This window comes from Argiope bruennichi, chromosome 8 (genome assembly GCF_947563725.1).
Source record: "Argiope bruennichi chromosome 8, qqArgBrue1.1, whole genome shotgun sequence".
NCBI lineage: Eukaryota > Metazoa > Arthropoda > Arachnida > Araneae > Araneidae > Argiope > Argiope bruennichi.
In genome coordinates this window covers 67544363-67569398 of record NC_079158.1, presented here as the reverse complement: position 1 = coordinate 67569398, position 25036 = coordinate 67544363, and the positions used below count along the sequence as shown (strand labels likewise).

At 24.7% G+C, this 25036-nt stretch overlaps 1 protein-coding gene across 2 annotated transcripts; it reads left to right on the top strand.

Moving 5' to 3' along the window:
* The first annotated feature begins 230 nt into the window (after nucleotides 1-230).
* Nucleotides 231-25035, top strand: LOC129980826 (coiled-coil domain-containing protein 93-like). 2 transcript variants are annotated; one of them, XM_056091229.1, is made up of 22 exons: nucleotides 234-579; nucleotides 3732-3845; nucleotides 5508-5602; nucleotides 7212-7323; nucleotides 7904-8002; nucleotides 8104-8160; nucleotides 9111-9208; nucleotides 11701-11734; nucleotides 14567-14620; nucleotides 14786-14836; nucleotides 17095-17181; nucleotides 17314-17433; nucleotides 17532-17594; nucleotides 17703-17776; nucleotides 19136-19292; nucleotides 20283-20354; nucleotides 20837-20945; nucleotides 21259-21341; nucleotides 22673-22710; nucleotides 22807-22891; nucleotides 23887-24000; nucleotides 24797-25035. In XM_056091229.1, exons 1-22 carry the CDS (start codon nucleotides 484-486, stop codon nucleotides 24854-24856), a joined length of 1872 nt encoding a protein of 623 aa, XP_055947204.1. In that variant the 5' UTR covers nucleotides 234-483; the 3' UTR covers nucleotides 24857-25035. The 2 variants fall into 2 exon arrangements, with proteins under 2 accessions (XP_055947206.1, XP_055947204.1); XM_056091231.1 differs by lacking the exon at nucleotides 14786-14836 and having other exon boundaries at nucleotides 231-579.
* Nucleotide 25036: the final 1 nt, after the last annotated feature.

The following is a 25036-nucleotide window of genomic DNA, read 5'->3' as shown; positions in this document are numbered from 1 at the left end:
TATGTAAATAGGACTTTAGAAAAAAAAAATTTATTTCGAGGCTCCTAGCGAATAGCCTTTAATCTGCGCCTGAGCAAGATGTATGTGTAAATAGATTGTATATATAAATAAAATTTTGGATGATCAAACCTTGAATTCTGTCTACTTGCAATACAGCTTCTTGACTTCTTTACGTCGTTGTCGGCATAAATCATATGATGCCTGCCGCCCAACTTCATAGCAGTCAGAACATTGACAAAGGACGAGCACGAGATTTCTATCTCGTTGTCAATGTCATTATTTCTTGAGCAGTTTTTTTTTTTTTTTTAATAACCACGCCAATTGCACTAAAGTTGTTAATTAATTGATCGAATGTTAACAAGTTGCTCGACTGGATGTAGAGCTGCGCATGCTAGAATTGTGCGGAAAATAACTTCGACGGTTGACAAGTAAAAGTTAATATAGAAGCAACTTTGTAAATAAATAAATGCCGGGAGTGTAAATATGGCTGCTGCAGTGGTGGGAGGACTTCGCTCAAGAAGTAATTCATCAAGACCTCCACCACTTCCAGATTTTGATACTTTTAATAAATCCTCAAAAGTAAGTTTAAATCAGCTGCTAATAAAGGCGATTTTTTTTTCCATCAAGATAATTGTATTACATTGCTGGGTAATTTTTGTTTTCGGAACAGAAAATTATGCTACAAAATTACTTTTATATGCAAAAATTCGTGTAAAATTTAAAAATATATAAATCGGCATATAATTGTTTATAAATGCAACATCTGTTATCAAAAATTGTATAATTAACTTCTGCACACTTCTTAGGCAAACCATTGTTCTGTTTAGAGTGAAACTGCTAAAAATGTAATCAGTTTAAAAAAAATGATAAGCGTAAAATCAGTTTTAAAAAATGATGATTTATGATTTTACGATATTATACTATCGCGTGAAGAAAATGCAATTCATAGAAGTCTTCCATAAGTAATTCATGATGCACATTTTATTTTTTATATCATCTATTTAAAAATTTGTTTTTATGAATAATTATAATTGTGTCATTTAATATTATAAAGCAAAGGAAAAAAATGCTTTTCATATTTGTGTCTAGATTTTGTTATGCAGTAATTTTTTTTAAAAAAAAATTGAAGTAAATTACTTTTGAGAGAACTTATAATCAGTTAGTATTTAGAATTTTGTGCATCACTTTTCCATAATTTTATTCCCACATTATTAGAACTATTTACATATTATCACAGTTAAGTTGGGACTGAAATTGCAAATGCCAGTATGATCCATTTCTGATGGTTTTGCAATGAATTCCCCACACCTGTTTCCTGTTAGTTATTTGCACAAATATAAATACATTATCCATTGTTTTTGTGTGTGTAAACAGCATACACAAAAACATTAGTATAGCAAACACTATAGACTAACATATTATTACCACTTTTATTGCAAAATCTTTCACTTAAATTTCCTTTTAATGAATATTATTACATTCTATTACTATCTTACTATTCCTTTTTTATTTAATATAACATCAATGAACAGATTTTTATATATGTTTTATGTATTTTAAAATTATTGGTGGAAGACACACACACACACAAAAAAAACCCATTCATGTAGATGTCCAATTTTCCTATGACTAAGCTTTATTATTTATGGTTACAGAAGATATATATAAAATGTATGATATTTTAATGCATATATATATAATATACATACACGCACAAGATTCTTCAGCTTAGTTTATCAAACAGCTAATATTAGCTAGTTTATCAAATAAAATTCAATGCATTTTTTTTTTGCGTGTGCAACCAGTTTGTTATTTATACAAAAAAAAAAAAAAAAAATCATAGAAGTAATATTAAATTTTTAGAACAATATAGCTGAAAGAGAAACAGTATTTATGATAGGAAGGACTTCTTCCCAAAATGGTTTTTAAATTCCTTCAGGCGTGAAAAGCATTAAATTGTATTTTTACTTTTAATAAAAAATGAACGTGTTTAGTTTTAATAGGCGAGTCCTTGTGAGATTAATATCACAATATTAATCTGTTTTTGTTTTTTATAATATCAAAAGCTTCTTAATATGGTAAAAGTGTTTCAGTTGCAATTATTATATAACAATTATTATGAAACAGTTTAATGTACATTAACTGTTAAATAACAATATATATTAGATTACTTAATGTGTGTTTTAAAGCAGAATTTTATTAATATAAAATGCTTTTAAAAAAAGAATATGCTGAGACATCCAGGTTAATAGTTTTTCATTTGAAAAAATTTATAAATTTCTTATACATTCCTTTTTTTTTTTTCCTACAAAATAATTGTAATAATAATAATTAAAGTTTTCTAGCCTATTTTTCAAATATTTATAAATTTGCTATCTATATAGGTGCTTTGAGGTTACATTCAAAAAATTGTTTTAAAGTTGTTTTTCTTATTCATTATTACATTAGCCATAGGATGATCATTGAATAAATCTTTTTATTGAGAAGAGTGGCAATGTGAAAAAATTGTCTCTACTTTTTTATCATAAAGAATTTAAATAATACTAAACATTTTAGTTTGTAAAGAAGTCATTTCTATTTAAAATGCTCTTTTGAGATGAATTCTGGTTTTAAAAAAATGTCATCTTTAAGTAGATATAGAGTTGATGAAAGTTTTTATTAGTTAGTTAAACTGACCTTAAATTTTGTGTAAATCTAATAATAGTTTTATTTTCTAAAGTTCTAATTCCATTTAGAAATATTTTCGTATTCTAGTACTTTGTTAGTACCTGATAATAAAAAAATTGATTTTGTAGTACCTTTTATTTAAATTAGTTAAAATATGTTAGTACTTGAAATTGATTTTCATGTTCAAGAATATTATAGGTAGTTAATCAATATTTTATATGACATTAAATATATTATATTTCCCGATTTGGGTGTATCTTACCCTCTCTATGAAGTTCTGTGACCCCTTCCCCCCTTAGCATAGTGACTTGCTCTATTATCCAGTCATTATGTTATCCACTTTAGTATATTCTGCTTAGAGGGAAAAGTTAGAAACTATCTTCTTAATGTAGCATCTTAAATGTTTTGTGAAATATTATCTAATTCATTTAACTTCTCTTTATGAAAAGATATATCTTATTTTGAAAATAATATAATACTTTTTTTTTAATTTATCTTTTAGAAATATTGTATATATATTTTTTGTGTATTAGATCATTGTAGAGATGAACATCCTATTTAAAAAAATATCTTTAAAAGCTTAGTTTTTATTTTCAGTGCAATATTTAGATAGTTTAATTAATTTAATTTATAATTTATATTAATTTAAACAATAAAATATCAAATTATGGTACTTTTACATTAGCCGGGCACAAATGTCGTCAATTGTGAACCAAACACGAATTTGGCGGAATTCTACATTATTTGGAGATTTTTCGCTTGCACCTGGCTAACGGAAAAGTACCCAAATTATTTAATGTCACATTATAAAATATTGAAAATAACTACTACTGTCAGACTGCTCTTTTTTATTAGTTTACCCAAATTAAAACCGAATGCATAAATTCATAAAACCATAGAAACTAAGCTTGATGTTGATATCAGAAATACGCAATTCCTTAAAAATAGATTAATGAAAAGAATTTGATTTAATGTAGAATAAAATTTTTATACATTTATCAGCTGTTTTGTGACCATTTTTTTAAAGAAAAACTTTATTTTTCAACAAAATTGCTATAATTTAGGTTGAAGTACGAGAAGATGAGGAACAAGAAAGGAAATTTCAAGAAATCATTGACCTACTCTTGGCTGCCGGATATTTTCGTGCTAGAATCAAAGGTCTTTCACCTTTCGATAAAGTAGGTGTTTTATAAGTATTAAAATAGTTATGTTTCAGTTTATTTTCAATATAAATGCTTAAATATTATGAAATTATTGAATTTTGTCCTTTTTATTAACTTGTATCCTTTAAAGGCATAAATTCATCAAGCAAAAAATTTGTGATTTAATATTAATTGAAAATTTGTTGTACTTTTTGATAGTGGAGTATGTAAGATACTTTTTTTAAGTGTAAATTTACCAAAGTTATCTACTGTGAGTGAAGTTATTCGATTTTTTAATGGTTTTTTTAAAATCAGATTTTGTTTTACGAAAATGTAAATTTTCTTTTTATATCTCATTCATGATTTAAAATTGTTATGTTTGATAAAAGTAGAACTTTTAAATTGTAATATGTGTAGCTAATTCTTCAATTGTTTTTTCTAACCCTTTTTATCACTTTGTTAATGAGCAACCAAATTAATTACTTATGAAAAATTTAGAATTGCTTAATTGAAATTTATTGTTTTATATTTTTAATGCATTAATTAAAATAGTCAAATACTTATAATATTTTGTTCTAAAAAAATTCATTAATAAGTTAGAATAAATTAACATTAAGAAATTTATTCTTATTTATAAAATATTTAGTACTTAATAATTTACACATTATATTAACAATAGTCAACTTACCTTCCCTGCCAATCATGTAGAAAATTTGCCTTTTTATTACCTTCTACAAAAATTCTTTTTGAAATTTATATAACATTTATGATGTCAAAACTTTTCACAACATTGCAGAAATTAAAATGCTCTGCTTTTTGTTAAACTATTTGTTAATTTTATAGAAACAGTTTTGTTATAGTCATATTTATTTATTAATGACTAATTTATTATAAGCAATTAAAGATATTGAATATTATAAAATTACTGTAAATGCTATATGCTGAATTTTAATACTCATTTTTTTTAATTATTATTATTATTAATTTTCCTATATCAGCAGGTTTTAAACAGAAGCTTGGATAGTATTTTAACATGATCCATGATTTGAACAAGAAATATTCCTCAAACTCATTGTGGGCTTACCTAATTTTTCAATATAAAAAAATTTGGTTTATTCAATATATTTTTTCTTCCCAGTGTTCCATCAAAATACAATCATCAGTGGCATGATTTAACTTTTTTTTTTTTTTACTGTAATCAAAATTATTGGAACAAGCAGAGATTTCCTGACATATTTTAGAATTAATGTAATTTTTTTTTATGAAACCAAAATCATTAGAAAACCTATTTTTAATTTCTCTTTTTACTATTCGCATAAATTCTATATTCAACATATGGTTTTTAAGTACCCCCTTTTTTTTTTTCTTTTAAAAACTTTGTTTGGTAACTCAAATGAGGGAAGAGGATAAAAATCTCTTGACACAGTTATTTTTTTTAATTAATATAATTTCTAAAGAAAAAAGGCATCAATAAAAAATCTTATAAATTAAATTTTACCATTTCTTCTACCTCTTTTCTTCTGGTTCTACTTTGTAGCTGTAAAATTTTTCTTTTGTTTTTGTAACTGACTTTTTATCATATGATATCATAATCTGAAATGTTTGTAATTCATAGATGTTTTATAAATTGAATGAGAAAATTATGTTCATGATCTTGATTTCATACAGTCTTATAAATCAAATATTTTGTTTTTATAGGTTGTCGGAGGAATGACTTGGTGCATAGAAGTATGCAATGTTGATATTGATGTTGACCTTCTTTTCCAAGAAAATCTTACCATTGGACAAAAAATGTAATTTTTTTTTTAAAATTGAACTATTTATCTTTATATATTTTTAAAATATTACTCTTAAAAATTTATAATTTAATTATTATTCACAAGATTTTCATGGATTTTTTTTAAGTTATTGTATATATATATATTATTTTGAAAAATTGTTTAATTTTTAAGTTACTTTTTTCATTATAATTGCAAAATTTTTATCTATATTCATGAAAAATGCAATATTATTGATTTAATTAAATCATGTACAATATTTTTCAGATTATACTTATAATAATAATTAAAATTTAATACCACTGTATACACTGAAAATCATTTTACACCTTTCAACTGGATTTGTATTGCATTAAATATTTGTATTATTTTATTGTAATTTATCAACAAAATATTGTAGAATTATTTTTTTAAGATTATATACTTATCATTTATTACATATTTCAATATTATTAATCCTCTGTTCATGATAATTACTAATTTGTTAGTTCTTTTATATGCTACCATATTGAAATAACTACTGTAAATTTCACAATTTGACATATTTTCATTTGCTAAATATTTAGTTATGATAACTGCACTATTTTACAATTTTTCATATTTTTGCAGTATTTTCTATTTAGAAAATGCAGTTGTTTTTCTTATTTATAAAAACTAGGATGAGTTAATTTTTGAAATTCTCTTTCAATCAGTTTGATTCTTTAAATAAAGTGAAATATGTTTTTTAATTAATAGTTTTTCTATACTTTATTATCATACATGATACAAAATATTTCATTATTTTTCATTAAACATCTGAAACATGAAACCAAATTTTCATTTTGTTGTAATAAAAGATTCTACATGTATTAAATTATGTGAAAGATGTGATCATTTGAAAGAGTTTTTATGTATTAAGTTTAATTTAATAAGCATAATTCCCATCCATGTGTTTATGGATGGGAACTTGGTGAGTAAACTTGAATAATGTTGAATTGTAGCGTTTCTTGAAAATGAATTTTAGCGTTTAAAAATATCTAATTTTTATTAATCAATAATGCCATATACATTGTTATAAAGATTTAATTATGTTCTCTTCAAGTGCATTTTAAAATTCTACATTCAGATTATGAAAATTATGTTATAAAAATTTAGAGAATTCTTTAATATGATTTTATTTGCCATGTTCCACAGCTAAATAATGTTAAATTGTAATTATATAAAATATTTCTGTTATAAAATACTTTATGTCAGATTTAGGTTGAGGTATTTCACATTAAAACGTCTTTTTAGGTTCCAAATATTTCTGTCAACACTCTATTGCAATTTTGGAAACTAAGCTAAATGATTCAATATTTGAATTGTATTATCAATTTAATTATTCTAATATAATGATTGTTTAACTTATATCAAATTTTGGTAAAATTAAAAAAGAATTTTCTCAAAAAAAAATTTATTTTTATTTTTTATTAAAAAAAATGTGGATAAAAAGATTTCTAAACTACTCATTTTATATTAAATGCTGATGTATCTTTTTTTTTTTTCCTTCTAATTTTAATCTTTTATTTTTATGTTAGATATTATTTTTATTTGAATTCTACTTTCATCATGAGTGGGAATTTGTTTATCATTTTTTTTTATTCAGTTCTCTGACTGAAAAAATTGTAGCTGTACTTCCTAAAATGAAGTGTCCTCATCGAATAGAGCCTCATCAAATCCAGGGCTTGGATTTCATTCATATATTTCCAGTTATTCAGGTTATTAATTTCTTTAATTTCTTGAAAACTTTAAAAGTGGATTTTTTTAATGTATGCAATACCATTTCATTATTTGCTGTGTGCACAGCCTGAAATTTCATATTGATATTGTTATTTTGATTAGTAGAAGATTAAATTTAGATTAAAATAAAAAGAATTGCTTACTTTAGTAATCATCCTTATTATTGAAGAAAAATTTCAGGAAAGTATTTTTTTTTTTTTTCCATAATGGTTACTTTTCATGATTTGATTTCATCAGATGCTTTTTGTTCAAACATTTGAAATTGGTTTTGAAAAAATATTTATTATAAAAATAATAATAGGAAACGGATTTTTTAAATTTTCTATTCCTGACTTTTATTATTATAATAATGACTTTTATAAATCTTAAATATCAAAAGAGGCTTGGATTTGTTTATATGTTGATAGATATTTTGTTAGCAGTTTTTAAAAAAAATTTAAAATCGTTAAAACTTTTAAATTACTTTGATATGCTGAATTTTTTTAACTGCTTAGCCTTTGTTAAAACTCTTTTTTTTAAAAAAAATTTTAAACTTTTTATATTTTTATCTTTTATTAGTGGCTTGTTAAAAGAGCTATTGAAACTAGAGAAGAAACTGGTGATTATATTCGAGCTTTTTCTGTATATCAGTTTCAAAAAAACTATGAAACTCTTGAAGTAAGTTTACAAGAGGTATTCAAATTTGATCATTTTCCAATGCACATTTTGTCCTCTTTTATTCAGAGTATTTTCCATTATTGAAAAATTTATCTTTACAGGATATTACATCAAAATTGCTAAAAGAAAAAATGGCTATGTCTTATGAGGAACTTAAGGTAAAAATATTTTCATTGAAGATTCTCAGAAATTAAACAGAATTAATTCTTGGAAATAATTTTTAGAAATTATTTTCAATTAACAAAAAAATCCTAATTTGATATTTTTTATAAATTTTTAATTGTTTATAAAATGTTATTTCTTAAAAATGCATAATCTTGCTCAGTTTTATCAGAGTCAAATTTATTAGACTATTTAGGGGGGAGGGGTATATATTTTTCTTTTAAATTGATATTAAATATATTCAAAATGTGGCTTTAGAATTTTTTTTTTTTTTTTTTTTTGCCTATATTTGACACATAAAAAGTTTAATTATCTTAATTAATATGTTTCCTATTTTTTTAATTTTTCGAATAGGTACATATTTTTCTCCCACAAAATTTTATCATTCATAAGCTAAAGTTGGCAAACTTTTGAAACTGGAAAGCCAAACTTGCTGTTTACACCAATAAAAACATATAATTAGATATTTAAATATATTTTTGCAGGTTATGAAAATTTAAAGGTGTAGTATAATGAATGATTGTATGAATCACATCATTATTAAATCCAAAAAAAAAAAATTCATACAAAAATTTTCTCTCAAAGTTTAGCAATTACTGAAAAAAATTCATATGTGTTTGATTTTTAAATCATTGTGTGATTATGAATTAGCATTAGTAGTTCAGCTAATACTAATTCGAAATAATTAATGTTCAGATTTCATTTAATTATTTCCATTAATGGTATTCATGTTTGAAAATCTCTTGATATTAAATTAATAAAATGAAAAAAGTTTTCCATTCATTTCAGTTTTACTTAATGCTACAGGTATGAATTGAAAAAACATAGTATGCGGCAGTTTGCTGATTCTTATTTGAGAAAAGTTTATTTAAGTTTTGAAACAAAAAAAATATTTTATGGGTTACGAATATAAATAAATTAGTACAATTTTTCATTTTGATTGTAGGATGTTTATAAACCTCAAAGACTTTTTCGTTATCATGCTCCTGAAAAATTAAAGGATGAAGAAGTGAGAGTTCAGACAACTTTATTAGAATATGGGAAGTAAGTTCATTCATTTTATTCCAGCATTCTAAATTTTAACATGAATACTTCCTCTTTGATTGCTTTTATGTCTAATGTTATAATAAAATTATCTTTGTGTTTCAAAAACTGTATGCTATTATATTTATATAAACTTGTCTGCTTCAGTGATTTTTTTAAATGCATGTTTTTCTCTTTTTATGATTTTTGTTTGTTTGCCCATACTTTTCTTTCTTTCTGGCTGAATTTGCAAGCTTAAGAATTAAAATTTCCTAATCTTAAATTTAAAAAAAAATAAAAAATCTCATGATTAGAAGATTAAAAAATTGAAGCCAGAAATGCTTAAGATCTGTTCTGTGTATGAATCTAATATGATCTTTTAATAGTGACTATAATCCATTTCATATTAGAATGATCTGAAAATATAGAGAATGACTCAAATATCAACCGCGTTATCTTGCAAGATTTCAAAATTACATAATTCATCCCAAGATAGCTTTTACCCTATGAATGCCTGAAGTAATTTAAAATTGCCTTTAAAAATTTTAGTAATTTTGAAATAAACTTTCTTTTCAAAAAACTAAATTATTAAAAAATTGTTAAAACGTCATTTCAAAAAAATATTTTTTTATAAATATAATATTTTTGTGCCCTGGGATTCAAACTTAAAAATTCTTGGGAAAAAAATAGATGTGTAAAAATTTCAGTATATAGAAATCCATATTGCAAAGTTTTCATCATATTCTTCCTAAAAAAATTACATCATATTTTATTTTTTTTAAGTTTAAAGAAGACTTAAAAAAATAAAATTGGCAATGAAATTTATAAAAAAAATTTTACAAATAGCTGTGATTTTTCAAAATTATTGATTCTATACTCTATCAAAATCTCATACATTTTTTTTGGGGGGGGCTTTATTTTTCACCCAATTTTCTATATTTTTTATTCATCTGGAATGCTTTTACACGTTTAAGAATTTCAGTTTAGGGTCCATACTAAAATTAAAAAATCTGAAGATAACTGAATTTAAAGTAACCCTCTTGCTCCAAGTCAGGAAGGAAGTTTCTAGAACAGAAATTAAAAATCTGATTCACCTACAAGTGGGTTTTTTTTTCTCCATAAATGACTGATTTGAGAATTTTTAATAAAAATCAATAAAATAGGGGGGGGGGGTCATTTTTATTCTATTTTATTAGAACAAAATCAAATATTGTTTTTTGACTGCAGTAAGTTGTTACTTTTTTAAAAAAAATTTCTATTCAATATGCAGCAAATCTATTTGAAGAAAGTTTGATTTATATATAATTTTTGATATATGAGTTATATTAAATGCATATACTGTGTGTTACAGAATTTAAATATATAGTAAAATATCAAAACAAAACAAAATTAATTTGTCACTTTGACTTCAGAATTAGAATAGTAGGCAGTTTATACCAAATGAAGATTGCTAAGAATTTTCAGAATATATATCAACTAGTTAGAAAAATATGTTTGCTATAATGTTGCAATTAGTTTAGCCATAGTCTTAAAATTTTTACTGTCCTCAAATAAGATAAAATAGTTTCAGATAATGGGTATTAATCCAAGAAATAAAATCAAATTTAAAATGAGAAATCTATAACAAACATTTTTTGATACATGCAACTAGTAATGCTTAACATGTATAATCTGCCATTATCTATCCATACATAATTCAGAATTTTTTGTGTTATGCTATATTCTTTTAAATTTCAAAATGCTTTTCTGTAATAGTAATTTAATTATTTTTATTGAGAAACAAATATGATTCTTATATTATTTGAGGTGATTTCACATTTATATTATGTATGACATTTATAATTAAATACTGCTGAATTTAGCTGCTACAAAATTGATGAGACTACATTAAGAAAAGCCGATATATTAAAAAAAAAAACTGGGTCTAAAAATGAATACAGTGAAAGAAATGGCAATTTTTTAATTAAATATGTCAAGGATTTTTTTTATATATATATTCAACAGCTTTTAATAAACAATACATAATGAATTAGCATAACAAAATAAATAACTTAGTAATTATTACTATTTTTTAAAAATAGTAAATACAATAAATAAGTTTTTTTTTTAAATAAAATAATATATAGTTCTTTAAACTCAACAATTATAGTATAAAACTTCCAGATAAATAATATAATTCATATCTCATGCTTTAAAGTTTTTCAAAAAGAAAATGCTTTAATTCTTACTGGGTTTTTAATTATTATTTTTTCATTGGAATACATTGTATAGCAGTAAAGTAGGGTGGTCATAAATTATTTACTTTATAATCTCTGAGGACATAAGACATTGATATATTAATTAACACACATAAAAATAGCTTTTGAATTTGAAAATGCCCATGATCAAAATAATTGAATTATAGAATATATTTTAAGAAATCACTACAAAAAAAAAATAGATTGAAAAGCAAAAGCCAAATTCTTCAGTATCTAATAATTAAAATAATTATGCTTATTATTATTTTTTTCTAGGAAACTTGGAAGTGCAAGAATCACTGAAAGCAAAGTAAATTGTTCCAATCTTTCTTTTATTATTGATTAAGTATTTTCAATTTTTAACAATCTTATTCATTAGTTTTAAAATCTATATTTTTTAGAATGTACAATTTTCTTGAAAAATGTTATAATTAATTAATGTGATAATTGATTAATTTGTGAATTATATCTCTGATAAAAAATTTAAAAAATTATTTTAATTCTTATAAATATCTATTAAATGATTGATGGCCACTAGCAAAAAAGAATCAAAATAATCCTAATTTTTATTATTTTTAGAAACTATAGTGGAACCTTACTTAATGAGCATAATTTATTTCCCAATCTTACTGGTATTACAAAATAGTTTTTTCCATAAGAATCTGTATAAAATAAGGACAATGAATTCCGTTCTGGAAAAAATACTCAAAAAGTAACTCTCATAAAACTCTAACAAAACATGCTCATTTGTAATGATGTAATTTATAATGCATTTTTTTACAAGAAAATTGTCAATGACATTTGTCTATGGCTATGCTTCAAAAATTGCAAAACATGAATCACTGCATTATTCTTAAATGAATTTCTTGTATTCACAGTTGCTACCCTATTAGGGCAATCCATCTCTACATATGATGTTATAATTCCCCATGTTTTGAGTATCTCTCTTATTTCACAAGAAGATTATTGCTCTGTTGCATTTATTACTTCCTCCGCTCCTGACCAAACCCCTGCAATGTTTTGCTGTGACACAGAATGCAGTTTCATAAGTTCTTCGGTAGTTCAGGTTGTGTTCTTTCACCGGCTGATCAATATCATTACTATCTAAGATTATATATAACTCTACAAATTTGGCCAGAAACATAATCTTATTGATTAAGGTTCCACATGCACTTGCTCAAATATTTCTGAGTCCTGTTCGATAATGCTATCTGGCTGAAACGTATTCCATGTAGATAGATGGGTCTCTTCAAACAAGTTCTCAATAGACTGATTTGGGCCAATACAACATGTGACTTTATAATGTCTGTTTTTCCTATTAAGCAAGTCGTTTTCTATATGTATTTTGTTTTGCTCATTATGCAAATTACTTGTTATGATAGGTGCTCATTAAGTAATGTTTGACTGCAATTAATTAATAACTTATTTCAGATTTAAAATAGTTGCATGTCTTTTGATATTCAAAAAAAAGAATTATTTTCATGCCTGAATGTTTTTAAGAATTATATTTTATCTCAAGGTTTTCTTAAATCTGAAAAGTAACAAACTTTTACTATTATGAATGATTGAATGACATTCATTTTGTATACCATACACAGCTTTAAAAAAAAGCATTTTGAAAAACTGAATAATCTTTCATATTTGTTTTCTGTTTTCAGGTAATTATATTGTTTGAGTTAATGAAATATAATTTTTTTTTTCTTGTTCATGTTAAAAAATCAGACTTATTAATTACAAATTAATTGCTGGAAATAATAGTCACTTAAAATGAAGAAATTATTTGTAACCAAAACAATATATTTTAAAACTTATCTTTTGAAGATTACTTCACAAAAAAGACAAATTGGAACAATCGAGTAGTCTTAGTTTAAGAACCAGTGGATTGCATATTTTGATTTGTTTGACCATATTGTGTGAATGGGCCATTCACAACCTAAGTAAATTCAAACTATTTATTCTTCTGTTTTCCTAAAGAAATGAATTTAGAATGTTACAGAATTCACTTAAAGTTATTAGAAATTCTTTTTGTCATGGTGAGAACAGGAAAAATTATTGATATTAAAGGTAATTAACAGATTTCTTTGCCGTGTTATCATGGAGATTTATCATTGGAATTTTATAATCTTCTGGCCAATCGATTATAGTGTTTTAATCTGATTTTATTTACCTCTAAGAAACCATCTGGGGGAATGCAACTTAAAATAAGGATGAAAAGCTTCCAGCCTGGTGGTTGATTCTCACCATCTTGGTAGATGCAGAAATGGTATGGGTGATTCTTATCAATGATGAAACTTGCCTCTTGTGGAAAGGGTTGTATCATGGTTAGTAAAGGCCTTTAGTGCTTGACCGCAGCTATCACAGTGTTCCATTCTTCTAGATTTTTCCGAAGTTCTTTGAGACAGAGCCAAGTAAACTTTTATGGTTACCTCTAAGAATTACAGATTAATAGATTGAATTTCATTTCTTCTTTAATATAGTATAAACTGAAATCTGCAGGATTTTTTATTTTAAAAATTGATTTAAAAAAAAAAAAAGAGGTGGAAGAATGAACTGAATTAGATATTACGGAGTTGGCATGAACAAAAAAGTGGGGGGGGGGCTGGTATGCAAGTAAAATTTTTGGTTAATATTTACGTATGTTTTTTTATTTGCTTGATTTGTTAAGCATGAATATTTCAATCAATGAATATCAGTCTGTGAAGTATACATTATTAATAAGCTGCAAAATGACAAAAAAAAAAGGCTGCAAAGAATTACAAATAATTGAAAATTTGTGTATCAAGGGAAAGAATGATTGAAATAAAAAGAAATTTAAGCAAATTTAAAAATTTAAAACATTAGCTTATTACATATCAATAATATTGAAGATATTTTAATTTTAATAACATTAGAGATAAAAAAAAATATTTCTAGATGATTTCAGCTAAAATTAAAAATTGTTTACAAAATTAACAGGTTGTGAATTGTTGTCATAAGTAACTCTGTACTGAAATTAATGTTGTTAAGAAAAATCAGTTCTTCTCAAAAATTCCTCCATTAATGTCATTAAAATTCATAGTCATAAGATGTCAATGAAATCAAAAAGAGTGTTTAGGTAGCAGATAATTATTTTTATAATTAAATTGTATTTTAATATTTTTAGGAAGGAGAACAGTCAAGTGAAGCAGAAAAAAATGCTCAGAAAGCAGAGGAAGAGGTATTTTACTGAGTTTGTTTTTCTTGTGAGCTCTTTGTTTGAAATGCTTTTTTATCAAACCAATTCTGTTTTAATAATTCATCTTAATATTTGCTTCTGTATTTCAATTGCCCCTGTGATTAATTTTTGCTATGGATGTTATACTTTGCATGCTGCTTTTTCTAGAATCGGATTCAGAATTTGATGAAAAGCATGTCTATTACCAATGAGCAAGAGGTTAGTAAAAAACTTTCACTACTGTTTGTATATTCTTGGGCCTTCATAATTCAGATCTCAATGAAAGATTTTTTTTCCCCCAGATATTTAAGATTTCAAAAAATTTTATCTAGATTACAGATTTTAAAGAAATTGAAATATGTATGTGCTATTTGGAATGATATTTTTCTTTAGAAATTTGAAATATGAAGGCTTTTTACATGATTGTATATTATGATTGATATAGAAATTTTGCATTAACATATACATATTAAGTATACATCTAATTGTATTTTTTTAACTTATTAGTTAAAAAAATATATATAGCATATTTAGATATAAGTACTTGTTTTTTTTTATGGATCCTCGTGATAAAATATTTTTAAAAAATGCAAACCCTTGCCAACCATCTTGGCAAAAACATTGACATCTTATGTATAGTGGGGCTAGGCAATCTTGACGTAATTTGAAAATTACCAAGTAAACCCAGGTTTGCATCAGTCTTTGCAACTTAGTGGGCTAATTTGAAAATCGCCAGGTATCATTTCTAGTTAGAAGCATGATTTATTTATTGATTGCAATAGTTTTTTCATATGCATGTTGCATTCAATTATCCTGATAATTTTAGGGATTTTTTATGAGATGCCATATTATCAGAACAACAGAAATAGTTTGTAAATTTTAACACAGCTCTATTATTGTATTATTAAAGAACGGGGCGTTTTTTGGTAAATAAAATCTGCTTTGATTTGAAATATTTACATAGCTTACATAAATTTTTAGTATCAAGAAATTTTGCATATTGCATTAAATTTTATGCTCTCCTTTTAATGTCATTGTTACATTTACTCTGTAGAATAATTTTTTTATGTTAAAATTTTTGCTCTTAAAAGCATTTATATATTTGTTTCCATAACCACTCTTATATAATTGCAAAATAAATTATTTAAAAAAATTAAAATTTGAATTAAATTTTATAAATTGCTGAGTACCAGTAGTTTTTCTATAATAATTTAATAAATACAATTTATTAATTTCAAGAATTATGAATTTCTTTAAATTCTCTTTTTAGTTTTATTCACTTACAGGTAAAAAATATAATTGTTATATGGAAATTTAGAGAAGATGAACTTGTCATAAAAATGGCTAAATTCTACTTTTTTTTTTCCTTCTAGAAATATGATAAATGTTCCTATAAGTTAATTTCTATATGGTACCAAAGTAAATATTAAAAGAATATGGTTTCTATTTGAAATTTAAATGGCATGTTAAAAATAGTTCATGTCTTTTATTTTATATTTTCGAAGTATTGTTCACGAAAACATAATTTTTTTCTTACCAAAAAAATTCAGTATTTTCTTAGCAATTTGTTTCATGTTTGTGATTTTTTTCCTCTCTTTTTTGCTTTTGCACTACTTTTTTGCATGCAGCATGATAACTCTTGTTTCATTTTCTATTTTCTACAAGTTATGTTTTATTTCAGTGTTTTATTTATTTACATTACTTTATTAAAATTTAATTATGTGAAAAAAATTTTTTAATTAACATACCAACTAAAGTGAAGGAAAAATATACTATCAATTAATTGACTAAATGGTTCAGCTGTCATTGCATAGTGCATTGTCTTTATATGTGTGTAATTAAATATATAAAAAGAAATCTACATGTAGGGAGCTTTTCTTTCTGTTTGTATTATTTTTTAAGTTATGAAATTTGTTAAAAACGTGGAACACTGGGGGTTCCATGTTAGGCTGACTACCTAACCAGGACATATGCCTCGCACCCCAGGGTCCTCGATCTAGAAAGCAGATATGGGCACTGTAGGCCTTAGCCCAAATTAGGCTGTCAGGCTACTGAGTTTAGTTTTTAAACTTTGTTTTATTTAATTATATGCAATTTTTTCTCTCAAGTTGAAAAGGGAGAAAAACTACACAAATCAAAGAATTTCAATTGAAATCCCACTTTTTAATATTCTATGGCATAAAATATTTTGCTTCAACTGAATGTAGTTATCTTAGGTTAAACTTTTCAAAATATTAATTTTTTGCCTTTTGAAAAAAACAAAAAGAGTCATTTAATAAAACTAGCAATAAATAGCAATATATATTATTTTTATTGCTATTTGAATATTAAATAACTACATTCTTTTAAATTTTTTCATGTTTTTATTTGTATATATTTCATTTAACAAAATGTTATAATTATCTTTCTATGTGGAATTGATTTGTAAAAACATAAAATTATATATTTTTTTCATTCTTAAATATCTAAAATTTCAGGGTAAACTCACTGCAAGTCAGGTTGGTTCAATTGTTGGCTTGCAATCAGGAGAAATTCAACAAGTGGCTTCTGAATTTGCTGAAAAGGTATAAAATATATACAAGCAATTGCTTTTTTCCATATTTGACTATTTTAATTTTTAATCAGATTATAAGCCAAATTGTAACTACAGAACACTATTTTAACTTTTAAACATTCTTGCAACTGTGTTCTTACAGCAAGCAGAACTTGCTAATGAAGAAATGGGTGAAAGAGGACTCAGTGGCATTCAGTATCATAAGAGAACTGTGGCTTCATTAACTAAGCAGATAACCGAAAAAGAAGGAAAAGTTGCAGAGGTTTCATTACTTTTCCATTCTCTATTATTTTTACATTTATTTATTTATTTTTCAAAACATCTGCATTTAATGCTAATTGAAACATTTTTATATTCCAGATTGAAGCCATAAATTTAAATTTGAAAAATGCTTATCAAGAATCCCAAACTAGGTTGCGAAATGTAATGTATTGTTTTAATATCACTTTTTGTAAATTCCATTCTCTTTAGAATTACATCTTTTTGTTACATTTCTTTGAATAATATTTGATTATTTTTCCCCCTGTATAGTTGCAAAATGCACACAAAGACATGATGAAGGAAATGAAAGTTTTGGAAGAAGCTGAAAATGATGATAATAAAAAGTATGTCAATGAGAGATTCATCATTCTGTTTAATATTTAGTTATGGATTTATCTATTATAATCTTTCTCAAAACTGTTTATAGTTGGGTTTTTTAAATACAGAAACTGCTTAAAATTATGTATTTCCTGAGGCTTGGCTAGAATGTTAATATTTGTTAAGAATTATGAGACAAGACCAATATTGTCCAGGCCCACACACCCATTTTTATAGCATTAACGAATACATGGGCATATTTTGATTCCAAATTGTTGGAAAATCAATTTGTATTTTAATGACTTGCTATACAAATAAAAAAAATTGTCCTTACAGGGGTGTTTGTGCTCCGGGGAAACCCCGGAATTCCGGGGATTTTGAACTTCGATACCCGGAAATTCCGGGGATCGTCGTTCAAAAGGAAGTAGGAATAATAATGAATTATTTATTTTGATCTGGGTAATTTTGTTTGCTTTGAAAGCAGAAAACGCAAGGTCAGTGTGTGTGGTGAAAACTTTTCCTTTCTTTCTCCAAAGGCAGTGATAATGCGTGGAAAGGGGGAAAAAACTTCTTTTTTGTTCTTTCCTTATGCGAGTTATGACTCATTCCCCCGGTTCTCGGACATTCTCTTCTGGATTCTTTTCGGCAAGTAGGCGCGGCAGAAAAAAAAGGGAGAGACTTCGTTCGACCAGATGTGCGATCACGTGACTTGGGTTCAAAGGTCTTAATTTTGCAAAAAAAAGTAATTCTTTGAACTTTTATAATTAGGTCATTCAATACTTCATAATCGTAATTTTTCATTTCTCCCCCCCCCCCTTCTCGAAACTCCAAAATGTCGGTAGTAAGTCCGTAAAAGTTTCAGGGGATTTTTTGGGGTCCCACAAACACCCCTGTCCTTAGCATCTGAATATTTTTTCATATATATAAACTACATTTCAAATATAAAATGATTTTCTGCTAGAATATTGAAAAATACAGCAAGACTCAATTTTTCCATAATTTTTTTGTTTATTAATATTTGAATTATTAAAAAGAATGATAAATATTCAATGAATTATTATTTTGAAATAAAGTATACATTTATTTTGGTGTAAATTTATTTTGATGAATAAAGTATAGCACATGCATAGGTAAGAATGATACTACCCCCCCCCCCCCCAGTAAAAAATGAACCCTCTCATTTTTCTTGTAACTACTGCTTGCTCTCTTCCTTCTAAATTATCCATGTATTTGCAAAAAAACTGTAACAAATGGTTTTCTGCTGTTCTTTATTAAACATAATAAGCATACTGATTTATCTTGTAGTTGCTCAATATTTTAAATTTGTATCTGAAGTCTTGTTAATATGTTAGATTTATTAATAAATATTATTTTTTTTATTTCAGCCTGTTAGAAACTCTCCGATCCCTTGTAGCAACTAATGAAACTTTAAAGAAACAAGAACAGGAATTTAGGAATCATTGTAAAGAAGAGCTTGCTAGGTTAAAGGCTCAAATTGAAGAAATAAAAGCATCATCTGATGAAGGTTCTTCTGAAGATATGGTATGATCCACTTTTCTTATTTTTATTTCTGAGCACTTAATATGATTCAATATTGATTGTAGTCCAATTATATCCAGAATTCCAGATTTATCCCATTTTCAAATCCAAAATTTCTATTATATATAGCCTAGATTCTTTAAAAATGAAAAATCTGTTTTAGCATGAAATAAAAGTTAATATGAAATTTATGAGGCTGAACATTTTAAAGACTTCTTTGGTAAAGATTTTAAGGGTAATTTATTGATTAATTGATCAGTTTATTACAAAATTCTTTACACCCACAACCAGGCAGAAAGCCACTACCTTCTTAACATCAGTTCCTCATCTTCAATCCATGTTAGAATGTATAGTTCATGTACAAATTTTTTTTGAAAGATTGAATGAGAAGCCATTTTTAACATCAAAATATTTTATTGGTCATAATGAATTTTCCCTTGTTAGCAAAGAAAGATATAAACAGTAGTACCCAGGATCAATACCTCTCAAAAATGCAAACTAGTTATATATATATATATTAAAAAACCCCAAAAAAGAATATATACTTGTAAAATGCTATTGTTAAACAAATCTTAATAAATTTAAACTTGAATGCTTTTTTGTGAAAATGTGCATGTTTGCAAACTTATTTGAATCATATTTTCTCGAAATTATATCTCCTTTTTACTGTAAGACAATTTTACAGTTATTTGAAATGGGATCATAATGATCCCTGGTGATTAAAAAATATTCTACAGTCATTAATCACTAATTTAATTAACATATTAAAAGCTTAACTCTTTATCAGTCTTTTAGGTCTAACATCTATCATCAAAAAATATTGAAATTTATACTCAGTAATATAAATGTTTAAAATTTATACTTTTTTAGTTAATTTAGATTCAATTAATTATTTTTTAATAAGAATTAATTGATATCTTTTATTTTTTTTAATTCGTTTATTATTATTATTTATTTATTTGTTTATTCATAGATTTATGTATTTATCTTTAGGAATATCGAGAAATGGTTGAGAAGCAATATAATGCTGATAAAGAAAAGCTCCAAAAGATTCGAATGCTCTTAGTAAGAAATGCTTATATAAATAATGTATTTAATTTCAAAACTGTGTTTTTATTTTATTAAATTTTGTTTCTTCTACATTGGTAAATAGCAATACTTCCATCATTTTACTTTTTCTTTAATAAATCTCATAATTTTATTAGTTATTCAAATAAATTTGATGATATAAAAACCATTCACATTTATTGCAGAAATGTTTACTATTTCAACCATTGTTATTGTTTCATTTGCTTAGGTTTTATTCAGAAATGTAAATAGCTTTATATTTATATCAGTAAACATTAATTATGGCTTACACTTGAATGTCGTGTAATATTAGCATGAGATAAAACTGGGTGAACAATCTGAAGTATGCCATGAATGGGTTAATTTATTATTTTCCATATATATTGCTTGATAATACAAATTCACTTATAATTTGTTCTTTAATATTTATTTCATAGACACAATGTTCATGAATTTTTAATTTGTATTTCTTCTTCAAGGCTCGAAAAAATAGAGAAATTGCTACATTACAAAGGAAATTTGATGAAGTGCCATCTAGAGCTGAACTTAGTCAGTATCAAAAGCGATTTGTAGAATTGTATAATCAAGGTAAGAAAATAAATTGCAATTTTACTGTAACATTATTCATTATTTTACCTTTCACTATATTTGATATTATTGCTTTTTGCTTACCAACCTGACATTTCCTTCATGATATATTTTTTTAAATTAAAATTTTTTTTTCATTGTTAAATTGCTCCTGATGTAATATTATTCTTCTGGCCAATTTAAAAAAATTTAAAAAGTATATATATATATATATATATATATATATATATATATATATATATATATATATATATTTAAGAGATTTTATTATATTTTATAATTATATCATGTGTATTACTTTTTTTTTTTGTAGTGGCTGCAAAGCATAAAGAAACATTGCAATTTTATACTTTATATAATACACTAGAAGATACAAGAATGTACATAATGAAAGAGGTACCTATTTTGCGGATTATTTATTAAGATGAAATTCTTTTCTAATCCATATTTTGAAAACAATAATTCATTTTTCTGGAATTAGTTTGTATCTGTGTCATTTATGTATTACTTCCTCCTTATTTTCACCTTAAAAAATACCACTCTTTCATATATAACTGCAAGATATAGCTTTAAAAAAATTGTAGAATCATAAAGTGGAAATTTAGATGTGCTTCTTATCTTTTTAATTTGAAGGCTACCAGTTAAGATTTATTTTTGATTTATTTTTACTATTTATTAATTTTGATAATTAATACATACTTTATAAATAAGCAGTATATAATTATTATGAATAATAATTATTATGAAAAATTATTATGTCTGTGTCTTTTTTTTAATCTTATTAAATAAAATCTATAATAAGCAGTATTTTTTTTTAATTATTAATTCAGCAAAATTATGTGGTAGTAAAATTTAAAGACATTAAAACTAATATGAAATTCTATGCTTCGTTTACTATTTACATGTTCATCAAAATTAGTTTTCTTAGTAAATTCAACTTACATTGATAGAATTTATATAATTATATTTTTTCTTAAAAGATTTCTTTAAAAAAAGGGAAAATTTCTGTCATATATATATTTCTCATTTATTGGGATTTAAACATTTTAGAAATTTCTTAACCATTTCAATTTTTTAAAAAGAATCTTCACTACTTTCAATATTGTACTTTAAGTACTTCTGTGCTTTTTTTTCCAGGGAGGGTGTCCATCTTTATTTGTGTTTACAACGGAAACTACACGATACTTAAAGTTTTTTTTTTTTCTCTCTTTTTCCTAGTGAGAAGGAAGAAAAGTACTCAATGAAAAATTGATCTATTTAAACAAAGATAAACAACATTTTAAAAATGATTTTGGATTTTCATTTAACTGGTTCTTGCTTGAATACATAATGAATTAGCTGTACATAGATATAGCAAAAGATTGGGAAAACAAAAAAAGGGGGGAAATTTATAGATAATACATGTAATATTTTAGCATTGTCATGAATTTGTGTAAAATCTATGTAAGAAAGTATCCTCAATTTATGATTATATATTAAATATTTTTTTTATATTTATTCTTATATAATGACATGACGTTTCAATTAAGAATTTAAGTTTATGTCAATTGTGTGACTATTTTAAATATTTGTTATTCTCTTATGTAATTTTACTAATACCATTTATATAATGACTCATTTTACATACCGTATAATATTGTGCTTAAAAAATAAATACTTTGCTCTGTTATATATTATCAAAATGTGTTCAGAAATATTTTTATTTTATTCATTAACATTTTTTTTAGGTTGATTTATTAAATTCTATTCAAGAAAACTTTACTGAGTAAGTTTCATGTCATTGATATTTTTTTATCTATGTGTTAATATTAGAAATATTTCTGTAATAGTTTTTTTCTTCTTTTTTCATTCTCTTCTGCAGGGCTATGGCATCACAAGCCTCTAAAGTTGAATTCCTTGCCCAGTTAGAAACAATTGTTGAAAGGATTTTACAAAATAAATCAAAAGTAAGCTCCTTTTTTTTTTTCTTGTATAGATAAAGAATGCTATATTTGTTTTGAAAATAATATCAGAAAATTATGGATTTAAAATTAAATTGCTCGTTTTGCAATTTATCCCAATACCTGTATATGCACAAAGAAAGTATAGTTCTCACCAAAGGTCCTTTATGTCTTTGCATTTGAAACCCATTAAATCTACCATTCTTGCTGAAACATCCTAAAAAAAGTATAGCATGGAAGTTGAAGTAAGAATGTCTGCTATCTATTTCTTCCTCATCATCTGAGTTCAGTTCAGAAATGTTTTTTTTTGTTTTTTTTTTTCCCCCTATAAGGGTAATTGTAAAAAAAAAAAAGTTATAATCTAAATATCTTTCCAATCTGAGTAATCAGGCACAGGGAAGAGCAAAATTAGCATTGTCAAGGTTTTAAAACCTTGGTGATCTGATCATCCAAGCTGAAACTTTGAAGTTTGAAATCGTAATTCACATCAAATGTATGTTGTTGTTGTTTTTTAAAATGACTTTATTTATGTCTTGTCTATCTAAATAAAATCATGAAGTACAATTTTTATTAAAGGTTTTAGAAATTATGATTTTTGTTTATTTATGAAATGGTTTATTAAAAAAAATCTAACTATATATTCTTAAATAAAAGTTAATAGAATAATTTATTTTAAATTATTTTGCTTTTCTCTGCTATGTACAGTCATTTTCAAGAGATGCCATAGTATGTTTTATTTTATTTAAATAATAAAATTAAATTAATTTATTGGTTTACTTATTTTTATTGATTTATTTATTTACAACTTTAAAAATGTTACATCTCTGAAAGTCTAATAACTGTATACTTGTTTAGCAGTTGACATTAAATTTAACAGTCATTTATAACGTTCAATTTATTTTTTATTATTTTAAAAGTTATCAACTTACAAACAAGATAATTATTTTTACTTAATAAATCATATATTTTTAGTAATAAAGTTTTTTTAAATACAAATATAGGTTGAAAAGAAAAGGCTTGAAGAAAAGAAACAACGAGATATGCTCAATGATCAGTTACTTGATCTAATAGAAAAACAAAGGTTATACTTTAAAACTGTGAAAGATTTCAAAGAAGTAAGTATAATTTGTTTTAAAATAAATTCTGTAAGAAAAACGTGTTGCTATTTACTATTCTAAAATTTTTGCTATATATGTCTTGATTATTTCTGATTTTTATTAATTTAGAGAATATTTATGCTTTATTAAATGCTGAGAAATAATATTAAAATTACAAAATTAAATATATTGATGTGTTCCGAAATACAATTTTATATATTGCTGTTTTTTTATTATTGTTGGATCCTGATTTAGATTCTTAGAATATTTAACCCTTTCCTAACAAGTTTGTCTCACCAGAATGGTGTCACTGAATAGTGAAAACATAATTATGTGTTATTTCTCTGCTTTTGTGCTTGTGCCAGCCCAGTATTATAAAGGTTTCTGCAAGTCAAAAATGCAGCTACAGAAATGTTAATATTTTCAATGATTAAATTCCTAGTAATCTCACAGTATGGAAAGAATTGTATAATTTATGGTTAGTCTTAATTGTAATTTAAACTTTTCATTTTTGTATAGAACAATAAGGCCCTATTCATATGGGAGAAATGTAGAGTAGTAAGTTTAAAGTGGAATCTCAGGCATTCAAGTCCTTTATCAGTATTTGCCTCAGAAATTCACTCGCAACAGTATTTGTTGCTAGGGTGTAAGCATTAGTTATCTTTTATTTAAATGCAATCAGGAAATGCAGTGTTTTTTACTTAATATTAAATTAATAAAACATTGAAATATTATGAAGTAAACTATTTTCTAAAAAATATGTTCGTTAAAATCTTGCTGTTCTCATCAAATAATTTTTTTTTTATTATTATAGGAATGTAGGAAAAATGAAATTTTGGTTGCCAAGTTAAAAGAGAAGAATAAAGGACGTTAAATACTCAGCTTTTAGAAAATGGGAAATGTAGTATTTGAAATTAGTTAATGAATTATAAAAAAAATATCTAGCTTTATTTTTTCTGAACTGCCAACTATATGAAGTAATTCAAATTTGTATATAAAGTGGAATTATATTTATTTGTTTTTCTACAAATTAATAAAGTTATATTTTTGATAT

What these genes read in the sequence shown, in the direction of transcription:
- LOC129980826 (XM_056091229.1), top strand. Translation starts at nt 484, where the DNA reads ATGGCTGCTGCAGTGGTGGGAGGACTTCGCTCAAGAAGTAATTCATCA. An exon ending in ACTTTATTAGAATATGGGAA is followed by an intron (nt 9,209 to 11,700) that starts GTAAGTTCATTC and finishes ATTTTTTTCTAG; the next exon opens with GAAACTTGGAAGTGCAAGAA. An exon ending in TGTAGAATTGTATAATCAAG is followed by an intron (nt 20,946 to 21,258) that starts GTAAGAAAATAA and finishes TTTTTTTTGTAG; the next exon opens with TGGCTGCAAAGCATAAAGAA.